Source organism: Epinephelus moara, chromosome 11 (assembly GCF_006386435.1).
Source record: "Epinephelus moara isolate mb chromosome 11, YSFRI_EMoa_1.0, whole genome shotgun sequence".
Taxonomy (NCBI): Eukaryota; Metazoa; Chordata; class Actinopteri; order Perciformes; family Serranidae; genus Epinephelus; species Epinephelus moara.
Genome location: NC_065516.1, coordinates 11,970,690 through 11,992,095, shown reverse-complemented (window position 1 = coordinate 11,992,095; position 21,406 = coordinate 11,970,690). Strand labels below are relative to the sequence as shown.

The following is a 21,406-nucleotide window of genomic DNA, read 5'->3' as shown; positions in this document are numbered from 1 at the left end:
TGACTTGGTCAATCCATGTGAAATTTGGCACAGTGGTAGAGGGTCATGGGAGGATGCGAATGAAGCAATATTACATCAATTGGCCAAAGGGGGCGCTATAGCAACCGATTGAAATTGCAAACTTTGAATGGGCATATCTCATGCCCGTATGTCGTGGAGACAAGTTTGACCGATCTGTATGAAACTCTGTGAACATAATCTAGGGACCAATATCTAAAGTTCCCTCTTGGCAAAAGTTGGAAAACTTACTAAAACTGAGCTTCTATAAGGCAATGAATATTGTGGAGGGCGTGGCTCATCACATAAAGGTGTATAACATCTCAAGGGTTTCACCGATCACCACGCAACTTTGTAGGCATATGACCACACATAATCTGAGGGGACCCCTCCATTATTGACCCCATCAAACAAAATGGGGGCGCTACAGAGCTAATTTCTTATCTAGGCCTAACCGCCATATCGATTTTTACTAAACTTGGTAGATATGTAGAACAGGACGCCTCAAGGTGACTGGAGAAATTTAACTCTAATTGGCAACTGGCTGGCGCTATAACAACAGAAAAATGCTTAAAAATGGTTAAAATGCGACCGATCGCTGTGGCTCCCCCTGTGACCGAATGTTGTTGTTTTCTTTTTTAATTTTTGGTGTGACTAAGTCATGGTATGGTATGCTGTACGTAATCACAGAAACTGTCAGTGTGTCATTCTGTCTGTCAGTCACTCTGTCTGTCCCACGTTTTTCTACTCACTGACGTGGTCAATCTATGTGAAACTGGCATTGAGGATTGGCATAGGTGGAAGGTGACAAAGCTACCAATGGGTATGGTCTCGTTAACTCATTATTTTTGAGATACTGACTCGCTGTTTTGAGATAAATCATAATTCTGAGATACTAAGTCATTATTTTAAGTTAAGCCATTATTTTGAGAAAAAAATTCTTATTACAATGACTTACAGGATCTTTTGTTTTTTTCCATTGCATTGGCGGAAACGGGTTTCCATACACACCTGATAGTTTCCAGTCTGGTCGCACCAGTTTTGAGCTGCTCTTTCAAACTGAAATTATGCTGCTTGTAGCTCTAATTTTCCTGTTAGCAGGGACGCGGAGCTACTTTTGCCACTGTGAGCAATGACATTCAACACGACACCGTTAAAAAGCTGCAATATTCTCCCTCTGCACAGGAGCTGTAAGGGGGTATTTGTGTGGTTTTTTTTAAACTTGTGTGGATACGATAAATTCTGTTCCAGTGTTTCACTTTAAGCCCACTCTTGACAGGAAGTTGGATTAACTAATAACCTAATTTTACATACAGGGCCACACAAAGTCTTTCAGCTCCTTCAGCAAGTTTCTTCTTCCTACAATTACCCATAACTGTTTTATTACTGCATACATTTCTATCTATTTGACAGCTCTAATCTGCGCTATCTATCGCAGCCCTCCCTACTGAATGCCTTTGAGATTTAGTGCTTACTATAACAGATGTCAATGTTAATGCAGGCTGCTGGAGGAGCTGCTGCAAAAAGAGAAGGAGTACCAGCAGGTCCTGAAGGCCACACTGCAGCAGAGAACACACGACCTGGAGCTGGTCAGAGTCAGACACAAACCACCAGGTAAACATGTTGATAGATTATTCTCGTGTTTCTGCTTCTCTTCCTCTCTAACGCTTTTTTCTTTTACAGATATTGCACCTCCCTCCATCTTCCAAATCCCAGCTGACCACGAGCCAGATAAGCAGCTCACTGATTGGCTGAGAGAGCAGGGGGCAGATGCTGACACCATAGATAAGGTTAAGTGTCTGTTGGCTTTTAAACATCTGTCTATGAGCAGCACATCAGTGCAGTTTCAAACTAATTCCTGTTGTGTTGTGTTGTAGTTTGTGCTGGAGGAATACACACTGACCGACATTCTCAATGACGTTACCAAAGACGACCTCCACTGTCTACGCCTACGGTATCTACTCTGTCATTAATCCTGCCACACATTTAACAGAAAGGAACATCAAATCAAGCTTCTCTTGGAGGGTGACAAACATCACACGTGTACAAAATCTCCATTTTGCCTCTTTGACATTGACCCTGTTTTACCTGAGCTGTCTCACGGCAAAATCAGCAGGTGCTCAAGGGATCTGACATTATAGTAGCATACCTTGCAGATTTTTAGCAAGGCTGCAGGTCTGTCAGAATTTCTGCAAAAGAAACTTTAACAGTATCAAGGGAATAAACCTCAAAATGCTAACTCAACAAGCACGGGGGTTGATTTAAATTAAATTTGTTGTGCCACCCTACATGTTTTGCGTACAATCTGTTTGTGTCCTCATGAGACTTTTGGGTTGATCTGTATTGTCTGTGACATCAAAAAGCCTTCATCTCTTCTTGTACTCAATTTCAGCCTCTGAGAACTTAAGTGATGCAACCAAATTAAGGATCAGCCTCGTTGCTTTTGTAATTAACCTAAAGGCGTCTTTTAGGGCCAGGCTGAGCCGACGGTCAATGCTGGGTCATCGATGGGCATCTGTCGCCCTGGTTTTGGTGGTGTGTCTCACACTGTTGGCACCAGTCAGCTCTTGTTGGCTTTTTTCAGCTGATTCAGCGTGTTGAATTGGCGTCAGAGATGGCAGAGCTTGTCTGTGAATGAAATCACTCTGATTGGCAGTTCAACTTAGTGCATGAGAGGAAAAACAGAAGTGTGGGAAGCAAACAAATGACTAAAGTCAAAAGGGAGTGAGTTCAGAACAAACTTGTTATATTAGGTATGATAATTTATTTTGCCATTGAACTCTTGTAATTGTCATTGTGCTAACTGTCTAGTCTAGTGTGTGGAACCTGTCCTGTCAGTCTTCTGGTTTACCTTCCTGAGTGGTGTATACAGACTAATGCCGCTATTATTTCCTTTATTATTTCCTCCCACACAGGCACAGAGTGTACGTGCTAGTTGGCTGTTGGCTGTAATCTATGTTTAGCTGCAACTTTTTTGCCAGAGACACATGCAATGTGAGGTGACGCAGCAGTTGGCCTTTGTTGCCACTAATCCTTTGATGTAGGTTTGGAGTGTCTGGGCCTTAAATAAAAAAAAAAAGAATAAAACACCATAAGAATAAAGTAAGACAGATAATATGAATTTAAATCAGCTTCCAAGAGTAGCTGAAGTAGATCTTCCTCTCTGAATGACGAATTTTGACACTATCATACACAAATCTATCATGATTAATCCTTCTTCTCCTCAGTGGTGGAGTCCTCTGCCGCATCTGGCGGGCCATCCAGCGGCACCGAGAGCGAGAGAGGCTGAGGGGTGATGAACGCACGAAAGACGCGTGATGAGATACGCTGACTACAACTCTGGAGGACTCTGTTTGGCAGAAAACACGCACACATCTGCACACTACTAGCCCTGCATGGCGATGTCCCCTTTCTCTCTTTCTCTCTTCTCCACAGTGCCTTTTCATGTTGTAGTCTCTGCGTCGTGTGTATTGAATCTTTGATTGACTGTTTGTCTCCACGCAGTGTTAGACTGGACCAGACCAAAGCGCTTTAGCGCAGGCACAACTGTATGTACGCACATTTGAATGTATATCTGTGCCAAGATGTATTTAAGTGCTCAAGAATTTTGAAAGAAAAATCCAACAGTTTAAAGTGATATTCCACTCCAAATCATTTTAGTATGAGACCGTCACCTGACTGTAGACTTGGCGATGGTAGTCTGATTCTCCACAGAGAATCAAAATGTCCATAAAGAGTTTTCAGACTGCCCCTGTAGCATCATCTGTCCAGTGGTTTTCATTCAAATTCTCAATACAACAACATGACTTTGACAAAATGTGGTTATATTGCTCCTGTCATACCCATCACATGATTGCTGAACTCATGATCACGTACGTACATTGCTTTTCCTCCTCTTGTTCCTGCGTCAGTCAGAAGCACTCTATCATTCTTCATACTGTGTAGACAAACAAACAGCTGAATTATGCTGCAGGAGTGGACTGACAAGTTTACGTAAACGCTTTGCAAATGAATCCAAGCACCGTCCCTGTTCTCTGTAAAGGAGTACAAATGTTATTCAGCCAAAACCTTTAGCCCCTGGGTCTTCAACAGGGGGTCCGTGGCCCCTAGGGTGTCCTCAGAGTTACTATAGGGGGGCCACCAAATGGCCTCTAAATAATCTAATTAATTAATTAATTAATTAATTAAAGTTTTAGTAAGTAAAATGTGTCAGAAAATTCACATTAACGTGAATCTAACATATTATTAGCCAAGATAAATCAGCCTATTCATAAAACCATAAATTCATAAAATTAGTTAAAGGGCCAGTGTGTAATATTTGGCATGGTTTATTGTCAATCTGAATCTGAATATTCTACCCATTAATATGTTTATACAAGTGTATAATCGCTATAAAATAAAATTCGTTTGGTTTTCGTAGCCTTATAATTATGCTTTTATATATATATATATATAGCAAGGGCCTTGCTTTAGAGAGGTCGCCATCTTGCGCCGCCATGTATGTACGGCAGACCGAGCGGACAATCCAGCCAGCCAGAGAACGCGTTTCGCGTGTATAAATGAACCAACGAAGACAGCGGAAGGAAGGAAGAAGGAGGAGGAAACAGCAGAGAGTGTTAGTAGTTCGTCGATAGAGAGTAGTGAAAAGTTTTTTTAGTTATAAAGTTTGCGAATGGACCACACTTACCACGCAACAGGAGAGAATGAACCCGAACCGTCATCTGCGAGGAAAAGAAGACGCAACTTCACTCCTTGTGATGCACTCTCTGCGGCGCTTTTCCTCCTGATGATATATCTCCCCAACGATGGTAGCAGTAGCACCGAATCCCATTCTGTGCATTCAGCCTCTCTTCTCGCCCGCTCAGCATCAAACACATGGAGTTCCTCATCTGTATGCTCCGGCTCAAACAGGTATGGCTCTGGGTCTGTGTCCGCTACAAGAAACTCTTCAAAATCGCGTTCAAAGTCGTCCATTGCAGCTACTATAGTCCGGAGATATTGCTAGGCTAAATAAACAGCTGAGCTCTGTTTACAGGCTACGCTGTCAGTCAGTGTGCAGGCTGGAGATTGGTGGAGCAGAGAGGGGAGGGGGTCCCCACTCGGCATGGTAAACGAGTATGTGTGTATGAAGTGTGTCTGTTACGCCAGAAGAGTCAGAGTTTGGGACGGAGTCTTTTACCCCCTGGAGTGTTACCGGAGTTTTTGGAGTGCTCAAATAAACTGGCCATTTTTCCTGAACGCTCTTCTGGTCTCCTGCTCGTGAGGGATTCATTACAATATCGTAACATGGCTTAGATTTCTAAATAAATATTCACCTCGTCGCTAGATAGACCTACTCCTGAAAAACTTGTGTCTGCGCAAGGCTTTTTGTCCCTACGAGGCCACCGTCAATTACCCGACGGGAGGGGTGAGCGAGTGAGCCCTGCAATCTAGAATTTGACCACTGATGTCACTGTTTTCAACCCATTTTACACACTGGCCCTTTAACAGTACACAACATTTTTGATTACGTTTATTACCCAGCAATTGTTATGTGATCATGTGAGTTAGCTAACGCTACATCACTGTGCAGCACCTGTAATTATTTTTGCATATTAGCTAGTTAGCTTTATTACTACGTCAAGTGTACAGACATTCTTGTGTGCCACAATGGATTGTTTCATAACTTTTTAACAGACTCTGACACACCGTGGAAACCACCACTGAAAGTGCAGATGGTGAGGCTAACGCACCTAGCAATGCTAAAACTGCTGCTTAGTTAGCAGCTAGGCAAACAAGAGAAGACCCGAAAGATATTCAGAGCTATCTCAAGTGCAACTCTTTTTTTGAAAATATATGTCTTTGGGCCAAGGGGTCCTTAGCCTGAAAAACACTGAAGACCCCTGCTTTAGACTATTTGTCAGTCCCCTTGTTTTTCAGCCAACTCATTATAAAACAACAAAGATGCCTCAGACTGTTCCTGCTTTAGGTTCTTTGCTTTCATAATTCCCTGGAAAATTATTCCGAAACTTTGCAAAGGTAGAATACACAAGCTAATGCGCACGCTATCTATTTTTCCATTTATGGCAGCAGATCTCTGTTATAGGCAAAGTTGAAAAAATAATGCAGCCACATTTAGATAATTTATTTAAACTTGCAAACGCATGACTGCCACCACATCACTGCCTTCACATTTGTCTTCATAATATCAAAATTTCCATTATATTCTTAATGAAGTGTTTCCTCCTCTCTGCATACCTGTACTTGAATGTTTATTATTCCATCTGTTATGTATGTGCCTGTCTGTTTCATTGATTGCTTTACAACTGCAATAAATCTGGAAATAATTAAGTTCATGCCCATTTTGATTTGTTTTCCACTCTAGTCAGATAAAAGCATATTAAATCAAATGACAACTTTGTCACCTTCTGAGATAATTTTTCATGCTGTGACATACACCTGCAGCATATTCCCAATATGTGCCAACATAGTTACTGCCATTTATCTTTTTCACTTTTTGGCCTTCTAAAATAGTATTCAGGACGATGCAGAGGCCTTCAAATAGTCTCCCAGTGATATTGAGGAGACACCTACCTGCTTTATCGCTCAACATTTTTATGTGGTTTTAATTAAGACATTACTGGAAAGAGGGGATTCTTTGCTTTCTAATTATATCTGTTGTTTTTGGACTCTAAAGATTAAGCAAAATATCGTCACATTACATGACTGTCATCAAGCCATAATTTTGAGGAAAGGGCCTTCAAAGTTTGCAGCACTGTGGCATCTAAGATACGTGACAGAGCCCATTGACCTTGGGACTTTGGGCGCATGCTGTATATTAATATTACTATATAAGAAGCCAAAACTTTGTTTATTTGACATCAGATGAAAACCTACTGTCCCACTGCCTTGTTACTGTAAGCCTTGCATTCATAATTTCAGGGAGACACAGAAGGAGTGGTGTTGAGTAGGACCACAGTGCAGTTTACAAGTGTTTGCTGCTAGCTTGTCATCGTCCTATATAAGCTTCAAAATTGTAGTTATCATCTAAATTTGGCTATGAGAGTTTCATAATCTGAAAGCCAAGACTGGTTTTTCATTTGAAATCTAACAAAATCCTAAAATGAGAAATCAAGATGGTGATTTTTATCTAGAAATTAGCTGTAGCAACATCAGACTGATTTTGATAGAGCACGCCACTGCAGACACTGTGAGACATTTGTATATTGCTGGAAGTCTATATTGCAAAATGTGCCTGAATGTATTTATTCGTTAGTCCTGCCCGAAACCTGTTTGCCTCCTACGTACCTTTCATTTCCTCTCCTGGCTCATTGAATTTGAATATTGTAATCTTGTGTTTGATCTACTTGTTTAGCCAAATGACTCCAGTGATACCTGTTAACTTAGTCTGTAACCACTGGCCTTTAAAGAGCCCTTTCCAATAAAACTGTGGTATTTTATTTATCTGCCAAGGGACAGTACCTTTTGAAGGTACTTTTTGCTAGCTACTGTTTTGTTTTTTTAATAGGTCAGTTCACCAAAAATACAAGAATCTACAGCCAAGCTAGCAGCTCTGTGAGGCTCTATTTAGGCACATCAGTGCTTATAATCTAATGTTATTCTAACGTGCTCACATAAACAATGCTAACATGCTAATGGAGAGCTATACTTTACCATAGTAACCATCGTAGTTTACAGTTTCAGAATGCTAACATTGGCTAAACACAAAGTACAGCTGAGGCAGATGGGAATGTCATTAGTTTTGCAGATATTAGGTCCTAAACCAAAGCATTGGACAAACTTTGACCCGATGATAACGCTAGATGAAAAGTTAGGAGATCACCAAAATTATTATAATTTATCCTGAGGGCTGGTGGACATGAATGGGTGTACCAAATTTCAAAGACAATTGATTCAGTAGTTTTGGAGACATTTCACTCAAACCTTTTTTTGTGCTATTCAACTTTATTGCTATTTAACCATATTTATTGCTGTTGTAGCTCAATTATATATTTTTTGCTTTATTTATCATATTATCATCATGAAAATTGCAGGCTGAATCTAACATCAAAGATATTTTATTCTATAAAAAGTAAGGGGATCACCAAATTAATTAGCAGACAATCCACTCATTTGTCTAATCCAGACTCAAATCTAGAAAGATTTTGAGTCTGGCCCTCACCGATACACCCTTCCTACCCAAGGGGCGGCACTAACTGAGGCATTTCAAATGCCACCGCACGCAATTGGATAGCACGATGGCCAATCAGAGCAAAAAACAAGGTGACGTATTCATTGCAGTAAGCCCCATTGGTTTGCCGAACAGTGGGGCTAACTGATATATTATGCTTTTGCCTTATCCCGTTGGCAAAACAGCAAAAACGTCCTTCCTGGAAACGAAGGCTTCTAGGGCAGTCTTCTCTCTCAAGGAAAAGGATAAGTGCAGTTGGCTTAGCATTTCTTCCAAAGCTAAGTTGAATGGACACGGTCCTTCAGCAGCAGTCATCTTGGCTGTTAACTTTTCGACTCCTACGGCGCAGCGCTGTCTTCATCATGTTACGCCCGCCCAGAGCCCGCCTCTGTCAGATAGACTGATCTGATTGGTCCGATTGGCGATTCACAGGCTCTGCTCGTCGAGGCCAGATCCCTGTGCAGTGCAAATTCGAATTTGCTAGGGGCGGGGCATCTGGATTTCCAGGTTAGACGTAAGGCACATGCCCCCCTCAATATTTAAAACATGTCTGCCCAAATAAAAACATGAAAGAAACAGAGAACTTTTATTTCTCTGGCAGATGAACCCCCAAACCCTTGTTTCATATATGTGTCCCCCATGGAGAAATGAAACCTATGCCTTGCATCCAGTAATTGCCAAGACATTTCACCAAAAGCTGAAATTGTCACGCCCATGGTGGTGCAAGAGGAAAAGTCCCTGGATAATCGAAGTCATTAGGATTCATCCTCTGGACACCACGAATATCTCTACCAAATGTCATGGGGATCCATTTGAAAATTGTTAAGCAAATTCAGTCTGGGTCAAAGTGGTGTATGGACCAACCAACATACATGTCTTCCATATATTCATGCTTCTAACATGGCCATAAAATCAACAAAATCATTACTGCATCATCAATCAGTAGAGACTTGTGTGTTATGTTCTTCTCTGTATAAAACACAGAATATGTTTTGGCACTTTAATTCCAGTCTAAGAGTTTCATGCTTCACCAGTTTGTGACCCTCAATGAACCCTTATTACAGGTCATTGGATTTCATCATTAAACCATCATCATCATCATCATCATTATCATCAGGCGAAACTGCAAAGCTGTTGTTCTTAAAGGTTTCTACAAACTTTACATTTTGTGCCAACTGTAATCCTGTGGCTTTAATGCTCCACCCGGAAACTTGGGCACTAGCATAGCTGACAAAGCACAGCAGAGATTAATACAGAGGAATTAAGTGAAATCATGGTGTGGCTCTCTTTTCCAACCCAACAGGTTTAGGCTACTTATTCATACCAAAGGAACAAGGAAAGCGGAAATAAAATATGCCACAGCTTTTGTTTTTTTCTGTTCAGCAGAGGACAGTTTCCATTTGACTGTTTTTAAATGTCTTGTTGTATGGAAAATAGGTTTCCAAGCTTTGAAATTTTATGTGAGGAAATTAAGTGAATGCATCTGCTATAGTGAACACCATGCTTTTCTTTCCTTAAGCTTTAAATACTCATTCATAACTTCATAAGTGTCAATGTTATGAGCCTGGAAAGAACCTCCATTTTCTGTGTGTTCACTTGGCTGAACTATCTAAGAATTGTTTTTCCGTGTTTTTGTGTGCATGGTTGCTCTACTGGAAGTGCGTAGTTAGTAAAACCAAGTTGAAATCCCCTAAACTAGCAACATTGAGGAAACGAGATAAACAATACATAAAACAACATTCAAGGAGACAATACTGAAAAGATAACATTTTACTTATAAGAAAAAGGCCTACAAATACTTTACAGAAAAACTGTTCTTACATTTATATGCTGCAATTAAACAAGAATAAAACACAGATTTGAAACACATAACTCAAAGGTGTATCTTATCTAGCTAGCAGCATGCTAGCTTAGCTCAACATGAGCAGAGGTAAACAGCTTGATTGGCTTTGTCCAAGGGTAACTGAACCTCTAAAACTCACAAATAAAGACACATTTGTTTAATATGTTCTCAAACTGATGTGTAAAAATGACATGTTTTCATTTTACAGGACTTATGTTGTAGATAAGCCTAATCTTAGCCAGTAGCAAGAAATAGTCTACAAATAGTCTGTCTTTTTACTATTTGGTAACCTATAACCTTGTTTTCCAAAATGTTGAACTATTTGTTGAGCTATTAATTTAAGGCTAAACAAACAAATCAAATGTTTCCTGTCTTTATAGCATTTGCACAGCCTATTTTTCAGCATCATCTACATCAACTTTCTTATTTTGTTGACACATTTTGTTGCATTTTGCTGCACATTACCACATTTAACTTGCCGCTCTCTGCAGTTAGCAGAGTGTATTTCAACATCACCAGGCCTTTGTCATGTGCATGCATGATTGCAGAACATATAAACAATACGGAAACTATCCCATTCAGTTCTTGCTCTAGACTGTAATTACTGGTCAAAAACAGGATGCCTTTGATTGTCATCCTCATGTCAAAGACATTAATCGTCTCCTACAAAAGTTCCCAATACATGTAATTATTAAAATCAATTTTAATTATTGTGTTTAAATTAATGTCTTATGACAATGCTGTTGAGTTTTCTTTGTTACCACATCTGCATGTAATTAGGTTTGTACGTCAGGAGTCCTCGTAGTATATACTTACATCCAGACACAATGGATTGATTGCAGTTAATGATTGAAGTGACTTTGACTGTTACAGTGCCAATGTTCACCTCGATGACGACAGCAGAATAAATTACTGCATTCTTTCAGCTCATAAACAGAGGAGTTAAAATAAACAATGGGGACAGAGTTAGACATGTGATTATAATTGAGGGAGTCAGCTGTGTTGGCACATTCCTCCCACGGTCCTGTGGTTCAAAGGTTCTGTGTTCCCAGGATCTTATGTTCTCAGGGTCCTATGCTCCCAGGGTCCCATGTTCCCAGGGTCCTATGTTCCCAGGCTCCTATGTTGCTAGGGTCCTATGCTGCCAGGGTCCTATGTTCCTAAGATCCTACGCTCCCAGGGTCATATGTTCCTAAGGTCCAATAATCCCAGGGTCCTATGTTCCCAAGGTCCTATGCTCCCAGGGTCCTATGTTCCCAATGTCCTATGTTGCCAGGGCCCTATGTTCCCTAGGTCTTATGTTCCCAGGGTCTTATGTTCCTAAGGTCCTATGTTTCCAGGGCCCTATGTTGCTAGGGACCAATGCTCTCAGGGTCCTATGTTCCCAGGGTCCTATGTTGGTAGGGACCTATGCTGCCAGAGTGCTATGTTCCCAGGGTCCTTTGCTCCAAGGGTCCTATGTTCTTGGAGTCCTATATTCCCAATGTCCTATGTTCCCAAGGTTTTATGTTCCCAAGGTCCTATGCTCCCAGGGTCCTATGTTCCCAAAGTCCTATGCTCTCAGGGTGCTATGTTGCCAGGGTCCCAATGTCCTATGTTCCCAAGGTTTTATGTTCCCAGGGGCCTACATTGTTCCCAGGATGCTATGTTCCCAGGGTCCCATGCTCCCAGGGTCCTAAGTCCCAATGTTCTCAAGGTCTGATTTTCCCTTGGTCCTATTTTTTCAGGGTCCCATGTTCCCAAGGTCCTATTTGAAAACAACTCCCAAACATACTTAAGCCCTAAATTTCAAAGTATAACAATTAGTCAACCAACTAATTAACTAATTAAAAGAGAGGAAGAAAAGTAAAAGATAAAAAAATAAGAAAAATAATGATTATATTTTTGGGTTAGGAAATCCATAGAAGCTGATTTTTGCTATTTCTAAACAGGTTAAGATTAGGAAAGAGAATGGTCAGGTTATTTTATTACCAAAATACTTCAACTAAAAACGGATCATAATTGACCCAAACGCAGTCAGAGGGTTAATGTTTGTAACTTGGTAACAAAGACTCTGGGGACAAAGAACCTTGGGAACTTAGGACCCTTGAAACATGGAGCCTGGGAACATAGGGCCTTGGGAACAAAGGACCTTGGGAACTTAGTACAATGGGAACATAGGGCCCTGGTGGCATAGTAGATGCAAATAATTTTGAAATTGTTGCTACATGACCAGTAAAAAAAACAAACACTGGAAACATTTTAGGCAAGAAATAGGCAATGCAGTAACAGAGTCTTGGTTCGTAGTTGATCAGCACTGCTAAGTTTTACCGTTTGATCTCAGTATTTTCATCCTCCATTTTTACAATACAATACAATGGTGCTCACTTCCTGTTCACAAAGTCTTGTTTTACAGCCAAACACTGCACTAAAATATGTTTATAAAGACATTTATGTAAGAAATAGGTAATACAGCCCGTTTGATCGGAGTTTGATCTGAGTTTGCGAGAGATGAAGGGTTGGCTCTCTCTCAATCTGCTTCTATATTCTTTGTGTCTGTGGTGGTCGGCTTACGAGCAACTCTGTCTTTCTTGCATTAGTAGCAGATATCTTTTGTAGCATGTTTCTTGACAGACACTGAGACACAGTTTCAGAAAGGGAATGACTCTTCAGTTTGTAGTAACAGAAGACAAAAGCGACAGACTGGTTGTCTGCAGTTGTGGTCGGGATGTTCAGATTTTGGTCTTCCTCCTGCGTAGGCGTCTGTTGCTCTTTCCCTTATGGGTTTTTCTGTTGCTGCTGGATAGGAACACAAAACCAGTAGGCCTGCATTACTTGGCACGTTTTGGCAGCATATTGTGAAGGTTTCGTAATTTTTTGTGTTGCTTAAGGGATAAAGGTGTGTGTCAGTTTAAAAGTAGAAACAATAGACAATTAAGATATGCTTTGTTTTGGTGAGCTTGTTTCCATTTGGAATATCTTGACATTTGCTTGTGCAGTATTACATCTGCACAGGTAACCACACCTCAAGACTGTGGCTATGTTTCATAAATTCATAAACTGTTTTGAGTTTTTACTTAACAAGCTTTCTGTAGTTAGGAAACCTTATGTAGAAAAATGTGTTATTAACCCCCCAGCCAAATTTAAATGATTTAAAAAATTGCTATGGGTATATATGGCTATATACGTAATTATAGGTATATAAAACAAGGTGACAAAATCTGGGGGAAAAAATGAGCAGTGTTATCTGCTCTGAGATGCTGGATGTATGTCCGCAGAGGGAGCTGATTTGAAGATCAGGCCATTGCTAAGCCATTGTCTCTCAATAGGAGCTAAGCCAGAGGCACAGTAACATACATGACCCCCAAGAAGAACAAGCCACTGCACAGCAACAGCATCTCCTTAGCATGCTAACGCAGTAGCACAGAAAGTCTATAGCAGCGCAAAACACACTCACTGAGCCAAAGAACGAATGTCGCACCGCAGCGACAGCCTCTTAGCAGCTTAGCCAGTAGAACAGCACACACACACCGGGTAAGAGATCGTTTGCATGGCGATAGCCTTTTGCTCAGCAGCTAACGTAATCACAAAGCTAACATTCATAACAGTGAGCAGTAACCGCCGGTGGGATGGGTACCCAGCCACTCCAAATAGAGGCCTTTTGACGCCATGAAGCTGTTTGGCCACTGTGTCAAATTCACTGTGAGTATTTTTAACAGTGGGAAGGTTGTGGGTTGGTACTTCTGAAATGGAAAGCTGAGACAGTTTAAGAGCTGCAGAAAGTATTTGTTGCTATACATTTTTTGTTAATCAGCTGTGTATGTGTTTGTGCCCATGTGTATGTTACCACAAAGTTGCAAGAAGTTTCCGCATCTTGTGAGGTGTTGAGTCCACACACACGTGGCGACGTTTCCACTGCAGTACACTTGGAAGAGACACAGAGACAACAAAAAGTTGGAAGTGAGCCAGCCTCAGACATATCACTTTGGAATCTGGGAAAGATCACTGTGAGAAAGTCTGGTAAAATTGGGAGGAGGTGATGATGGGAAATTTAAAACATTTAAACTAGGAAGTTGGCCATCCTGAAAAGGAAGCAAAGGACATGGGGGAAAAACATAGCCACAGGTTCAAGGACTCTCATTTAATATCACAGATACAAAGAGAGAAAAGGAAATGTAATATTACACAGCATTAATGGTGCACCCTTCTGTGACGCCCTGCCGTCGGCACTGCACCGCCCCTCCTCTTTTTATGATGTGGTTCACAGCATGGACTTTGGAGAAAGCCGTACAGCAACCATGACGCCCTGCACAAACACAAGCACGCACGCACAGGCAGTAGAGTAATCTGATATTCGAATCAAACAAGTTTTTGGCAGCCCACTTTTAATACTGCAAATAACATCTTGAGGGTTGTTGGCTCATGCAACTTTTGTGGGGTTTCGTGATATTAAATACCGTGAGACCTTAAACAACTTTTATTAAAGTCATATTTTGTGTGCTCAGTTTTCCCAAGAAGATCCAAGCCTCAAACAACATCCAGTAAGAATTCAACGAATACAATTTGTGTTGGGCCGATGAGCATGATGATGATGATAATATACTGTGAACCATGAGTGTGACATACTGTGTAGGGCTGCAGTGATTCTGAAATACTGGGTCGATACTGATATTAAATAACAATTTAATATCAATAAATAACAATTAACAACAAATAAAAAATTGGCAAATACCAATGTTTTTTTTGTTGTTGTTTATTTTGTTTTTGTCGTTACTTATTCCCCCTTCTCTGCCATGGAAACAAAGAATTCTTCATTATAAAAAATAACTGTCATGAAGTCATTCAGTCCTTCATTACACTACCTTTGCATGAGCACAAATTTAATTTAAACCTTTAAAAAACAACAACTTTCCTTCGCATGACTAAAAAAAAAAAAGTTCAAAATCCTATTTAAAACTACATTTTACAAGATTACATCATGAAAACGTTGTAATTTACATTTGCTTGAATGCTTAGTGCAACTCCATGCAGCTTATATCAGCAGTTAGTTCTGGCCACCAGTTGCTAACTGCTAACAGCTAACCATTAATGTTAACTAGCTCTCCTCCTGTTTGTTTGATTTGTTGTTCACAATGTAGCAGTATTTGAGAAACAACAGATATTTTTACTGTTAGTGAACAGTATGACATTTTTGGGTGGGCGGGGCTTAGCTGGAGTCAAAACAATTCTCCACAGACATTAGCTAGCGCTAGCTAGCAAGCTCTGTTGGCTTGTTTTAGACAATGGAGGACGATGATGCGAGTGGTGAGTTCAGAAAAACTCATTCCGAGTGCCGGAGCACACTGGAATGAATGTACCGTTCGGTTATCCACTCTTGGAGTGGCAGAGCAGCAAGCGGAGTGCAATTAACTTAACCATTCATTAATTTATATAGACATATAATGCTTCATTTCTTAGACCAACAGTGCTCTCGTTTTAGTGTAGGGCATCTGACTGAATTTACAAACGCAGCATGTCAGGTCACTCACTCTGTGAGAGGGTTAGGTTAGGGTAAAAGCGCAGTGCTCTAAAGAGAGCACTCCGGGGGGCACGGGCTCTCGGGGGCTATATATATCCATAAAATACTTCAAATAATTTTTGTGTTTAAAACCAAATAGATCCTTAAAAGCCCTGTTAAATTTTATTTAAAAAAATGCAAAGTAGATTGGGCCCAGGGCAGTTTGGCAGTGGGAAGTAGGTCTTAAACAAAGTCCTCCAGCTTCCCAGGGTTTCCAAATTTACATCTTAGGGTAGCTGTAAATAAAAAGGAGCAAGATAAAATTTGTATAAAATAAATGAAAATAAGTGCTAGGGTTGGATTAAGAAAACCGACATAAAAGAAAGATTAATAAGTGCTTTTAAAATATATAAATAAATAAATAAATGCATGCAAAAGTGCTGAATGACAACTCAATAAAAGTACATAGAACAATAAAAACAATTAAAGGGAAATCACAAAAGTTCATAAAAATCATAAAATATAAATAAGTAATTTTAAAACATGCAATTCTTTAATGTCGAGTGACTTATGATGTACAATTCCAACCCCCAATCTAAAACTTGCTCTGGTTTATAAACAAAACATAGCTCTGTGAGAGGGTTAGGGTTAGACTGTGAGTGTCACTTGAAATTGTAAACACGTACCGACGGGACCAGACTAGCCGACCCATATGCTCTCACTCATGTGATGGATGATCTGACAGGATTGCTGAAGGTGGGATGGTCGGCTTTGTGGTTAATTACTATGCCAATTTTACAAAGGAGGATGACACTTAAACGGTTTGTTCCAGTTTGTTTTGCGATCAAAGCTAACATTAGCTAATGCGCTATGTTGTAATTCTGATTAGAAATCAAGTTGCAGACCAGAAAACCAAAACAATAAGCTGAAAGATGCTAAAAACACTCTGTAGCACTGAGGGGAACTGCAGAGTCAGGTGATAAGTACGTCTTTCTCACCATGAGCAATCCCTTTAACAACACAAAGTCATTTTTACCTATGTGAATATTTTGATTAGTGCAGCTTTAAACACATCTGATGATGCAGAGAGCTGTCAGTCATCTATTTTATATCGCAACTGCAACTGTGGAGTTTTTGTTAATTTATAGTGATCAACAACCCTATTAACCTTCCTGGAGATATCATCATCATGGTCATTTTAAACTTGTGCTTTTAAAGTTTTTTACCCTCTGCGTACGCAAGACAACAAACACTGCTCAAATTTAGCATGCAGTTTGGCAAGGCATTCACTCCGACATAAAGACAGCAAGTACATGCAGTAAATCAGGATAAGAATTTGTATTTTAATTTGCAGAACCATACATATGGATATGCAAACATTTTATCTGTGAACATTCTTCAGTGATTGTAATCTCAGTTGTTCTGCAAACAATGACTAACCTGCTGCCTGAACAGTCACCCAAAGAAGAGCCAGCGTAAGAATAGAGAGCAGCTTCATTTCACCAGAGACAGGAAGTTGAGGATCTGCTGAAGGAGTACAGGAACAGGTGTGAAGGTGAAGTGGCTGTGTATTGTTTGGGATAGGCTACCCATGAGATTCGCTGCCGGGAATAGAGATCTCGGAGGGAGGTTCCAAATGGAGCTTTTTTTGTGAATAAGTGTGTATTCGGTTACATGGTGGGTGCTTTCCGTAAATTCGCCTGCATCTGAAATGTTGACTTCTTTGTGTTTGTGTGTGAATGAAGCAGGTTATATTTCCTTTACATGATCCATGTGATTGAATTTAATTTTATGCAGTCACATTGATTATTTCAAATTGCCAAAAAACAACACAAAAAAAGAAAAACCTAGACAAACATTGCACGCCAGACTGCATTTTATTACTTGTCATTAACCTTAAATTGACCTTAATTCGGCCATGCAAACATAGGATCAGGATCAAAGTCAATATTTTCCAGCCTTGGCAGCTGGTGTGATTTACAGTCATGTAGCCGTGTAACCTTAGATTGGAGCTCCTACGTCAAAGCTTTTCTTTATCTGGTCATAAACGGTGGTAGGTATGGAGATCAAACCAAAATAAGTTTCTACTTCCTTCATGCTATCTTAAAGAGCTTTGATTTATAAGCCATAAAGTGACTTGATTTGTTACCAGCCACAACGGTAGGGCTAGTGTTCCTTGTGAGTGTGTGTGTGTGTGTGTGTGTGTGTGTGTGTGTGTGTGTGTGTGTCATTTCAGCAAAGTGTAAGAAGAAGAGGATATACTTTATTAATCCCTAAGGGGAAACACACAGGCCTGAAATACACGCATGCACAAACAGGACCTATACATGCATTAAATGTAGAAAGGCGAACTGGCACCTCTCCAGCTCTATGCTTGGCCTTTACAGGGACTTGAACTGGCAACCCTCCAGTTCCCAAGCTAGGTTCCTATGGGCTGACCTCCTGCTGCTCCTCCAGTCCTACAGACACTTACTGTAGTGGGAACTACCACAGAAGCAGTTTGGAGTACTGCCACAGGGATGTACTGTAACAAGAGTGGGGTGGGTTAGTGAGGTATGAAGGTACGAAAGCGGCTTTCTTTTAATCTGGGTAGATCACCATGGTAACTTATGCTGCACTGCGTACTTGGTCGGGACTAGATTTTATTCACAGTTCTGGCTGGAAATTGATTAAAATGTGCCTTTCAATAATCAATTCATTTGGAAATAGTGCCACTCTAATTGTCAATGGCCTGTAAGGTCAATTTTCAAATGAAGTAATACCTCATAAATGCGAGCGATGTATCATTAACATTACATTAGTTATGCCACCAAATGAAGCCTTGCAATAACAGTAGTGCAGACTGTGCATCATCTTGTTGTTTTTTCCAGGGGAACCCACACTGTATCAATAATGCTTAAAATCTGAATAAGAATTATATTGTTTTATTTGCTCTTACTGAACTACTGAATGTTTTCATGCTCTCTGGTCCATTTGTCCATGCTGACTCTAGTAGCCTTCATTAACGCAGGTAGCCTGCAATAATAGTTCACTATGTTATTGATCAGCCTGTTCTCATGCACTATATATATACTACAAAAATGGGCCAGCAATTTGTGTATAAGCTAGGGGTGGGAATCACCAGAGGATCCATGATATGATATTATTCAAATTTTAAATATGGTGCAATATGATGAGTATTGCAATAAAATACATTGCAATATATTGCGATTTCTTACCTTTTTTCAACTGTAAATTATATCTGTTCTGTCTAATAAGATAAGGTTTTCAGTCTGTTCTTCTCACTTCAGCCATTTTTTCCAGCAGCAAAATGTATCTAGTGCACTGAAAAAGCAATTGATTATATTAATCTGGTAGGCTACCCAAAGTTTAATTTGTATTTCTTATATTGATAATTTACTTAATAAAAATGGCTGCTAAAAAGGCTGCGATTACGTGACCAATAGGCTGACGGAAGTGAAGATGTAAGTAGCATATAGACCGAAAGTCTGTATAAGAAGTCAGGTTGTGGTGGTGGATGGGTCAAACAACACAGGACTTTCCCCCAGGAAACAGACAAGTGATCCTAGAGTTAGTTTAAGGTACATCATCACAATATTTATTTTTTAACTTAACCCAGGTAACTTTACTTGCCTAAACCTAATCTGTATATCTTAACATTAGTTTGTTAGACACCATAATTACCGTTGTATAAGGATACATTGTATTAATCACTATGACATTTAGCCTACATGCATATGAAATGTGGTATAATTCCTTCAAACCATACCATAACGTTACCACTTGGGATTGTGTTTTTATGTTTGCTCCTGACTTGCTGAAGTCCGTCTTACGCTGCTGGTATGTTACAGCTGCTAGAACACAATTAGAAATGGATTAGTCTGTTGGTATATATCACAGATAACATTCAATCAATAAAATTCATTTCACTTTGATGAAAACACACATCTCCATCACACAACACAAGATTATAAAGCCAAGCCCTGTTCTTTTTTTTTAAACCCAACCACGTATTAGTTGTTGGAGGAAAAAAACAGCAATTCGCTGTGTTGTACCAACGTAGTGCGTTAACATCTTGAAGAGAGGAAAGAGAAATGGTAAATTTCCTGTGAAAATGGAAGTTGTTATAAAAATTATGATCACGCTGTGTATGTACGCTGTGTACCGATCAGTAGGATACTGTTTCTGTTTTGTACTTAAACACCACAACGTCAGCAGATTCATCAGCTCTGTATCTGTAAGGGAGGACAGGGAGGCTCGGATTGGAGACAAGTCAAGGACAGGCCATTTTGGTTGGCCAGACAGGCAGGGTATTGTTCCAACAGAGAGACTGAAGATGATTGTGACGTTATCTATGTGTACTTGATGGAGAACTGAAATATCCGAGCTTCCCCACACACTTGTGCTGTATATTAGCTGATAGCAAATGCTTCTCCAGCGAGCCTTTTTCTCTGTAATCTCACCTTGTGTGTTGCACTGTGAAACGCTCCTTCTTGTACAAGAAAATAAAACTTTGTTAAACTTTGATACTTCGGCTCCGATCTCTGTTGCTTTAAAAGTCATTATGAAGAAATTCTTTTGACATTTTGGCGCCCGAACAGGGACAAGTTCTTTTATTTTTTAGAAGGCATAAGAAATGCTCATATGCAATGATTATTGTCAGACTTGATGTTTTTAAAATTCTTGAAATATGATTAAGGATACACATGTGATTGAAACACTTCTTGACACAGATTTATGGCCGCCGGGGCAGCAGGGCCGTGAGGAGAATTTTCCTGTCCGTTTCTGCCTTTTTCTCTGTAACCTCACCTTGTGTGTTGCACTGTGAAACGCTCCTTCTTGTACAAGAAAATAAAACTTTGTTAAACTTTGATACTTCGGCTCTGATCTCTGTTACTTTAAAAGTCATAACAAAGAAATTATTTTGACAGAAGTGTATTTTGAGAAAAGACAATGCATGTAACAGGCAGAACTTGACACGGTGTCCCAGAACATCAACAACCAACACACCCAGGGTACCTTTCATATCATATCTGGATATGGAAAGTCCATGACCAAACGTCAATATGTGACAAGGTCAGAGTGAGTATGTGTGTGAATGAAGCAGGTTATATTTCCTTCACATGATCCGTGTGATTGAATTTCATTTTTATGCAATCACAATGATTATTTGCAAAAAACAAAACAAAAAAGAAAAAGAAAAGGAAAAACCCAGACTAAGATTACACAGCAGACTACATTTTATCACTTGCAAATAACTGTTAGCTGACCTTAATTCAGCCATGCAAATATGTGATCAGGATCAAAGTAAGTTTTCCCAGCATGGTGTGATTTACAGTACAGTCACGTAGCCGTGTAACNAGAAAAAGAAAAGGAAAAACCCAGACTAAGATTACACAGCAGACTACATTTTATCACTTGCAAATAACTGTTAGCTGACCTTAATTCAGCCATGCAAATATGTGATCAGGATCAAAGTAAGTTTTCCCAGCATGGTGTGATTTACAGTACAGTCACGTAGCCGTGTAACCTTAGATTGAATCGGTATAATTCCTTCAAACCATACCATAACGTTACCACTTTAGATTATGTTATTTTATGTTTGGTCCTGATTTGCTGAAGTCCATTTTACACTTCTGGTATGTTTCAGCTAATAGAACACATTTTGAAATTGACTGGTCTGTTGGTATTCATCACAGATAACATTCAGTCATTTCACTTTGATTTAGCTAAAACTAAAGTAAATTCCATGTCTCCTTTATAATGGGACAGTGTCAGTGTACGGAAATGCAGTTCTTAGTATAACATTTCAATCTGCTGCATCAAAGTTGATGAGAGTTGTACAATGTGCAGCTGTCACGTAAGAAATAGACAGAGTGGCAAATTCACTGTTAGATATTGTCCTGTAAAAAAAAAACCC

General features: G+C 39.9%; 1 protein-coding gene and 1 long non-coding RNA gene across 3 annotated transcripts in view; one reads left to right on the top strand and one right to left on the bottom strand.

The window, feature by feature from the left end:
• Window positions 1–6,327, top strand: part of map3k15 (mitogen-activated protein kinase kinase kinase 15) — a 36,523-nt gene extending 30,196 nt beyond the window's left edge. For both annotated transcript variants that reach the window (XM_050056615.1, XM_050056614.1), the window contains 4 exons: window positions 1,499–1,611; window positions 1,681–1,787; window positions 1,875–1,951; window positions 3,225–6,327. In XM_050056615.1, the coding sequence (XP_049912572.1) occupies window positions 1,499–1,611; window positions 1,681–1,787; window positions 1,875–1,951; window positions 3,225–3,315 (388 nt within the window). In that variant the 3' untranslated portion in view covers window positions 3,316–6,327. The remainder of the gene's footprint in view (window positions 1–1,498; window positions 1,612–1,680; window positions 1,788–1,874; window positions 1,952–3,224) is intronic.
• Window positions 6,328–9,971: 3,644 nt separating this feature from the next.
• On the bottom strand, window positions 9,972–18,172 carry LOC126397699 (uncharacterized). Its single transcript, XR_007570691.1, has 4 exons — window positions 16,927–18,172; window positions 14,175–14,295; window positions 13,837–13,914; window positions 9,972–12,788 (listed from the first exon to the last, which is right to left on the bottom strand). It is a non-coding gene; the product is annotated as an uncharacterized LOC126397699 (long non-coding RNA).
• Window positions 18,173–21,406: the final 3,234 nt, after the last annotated feature.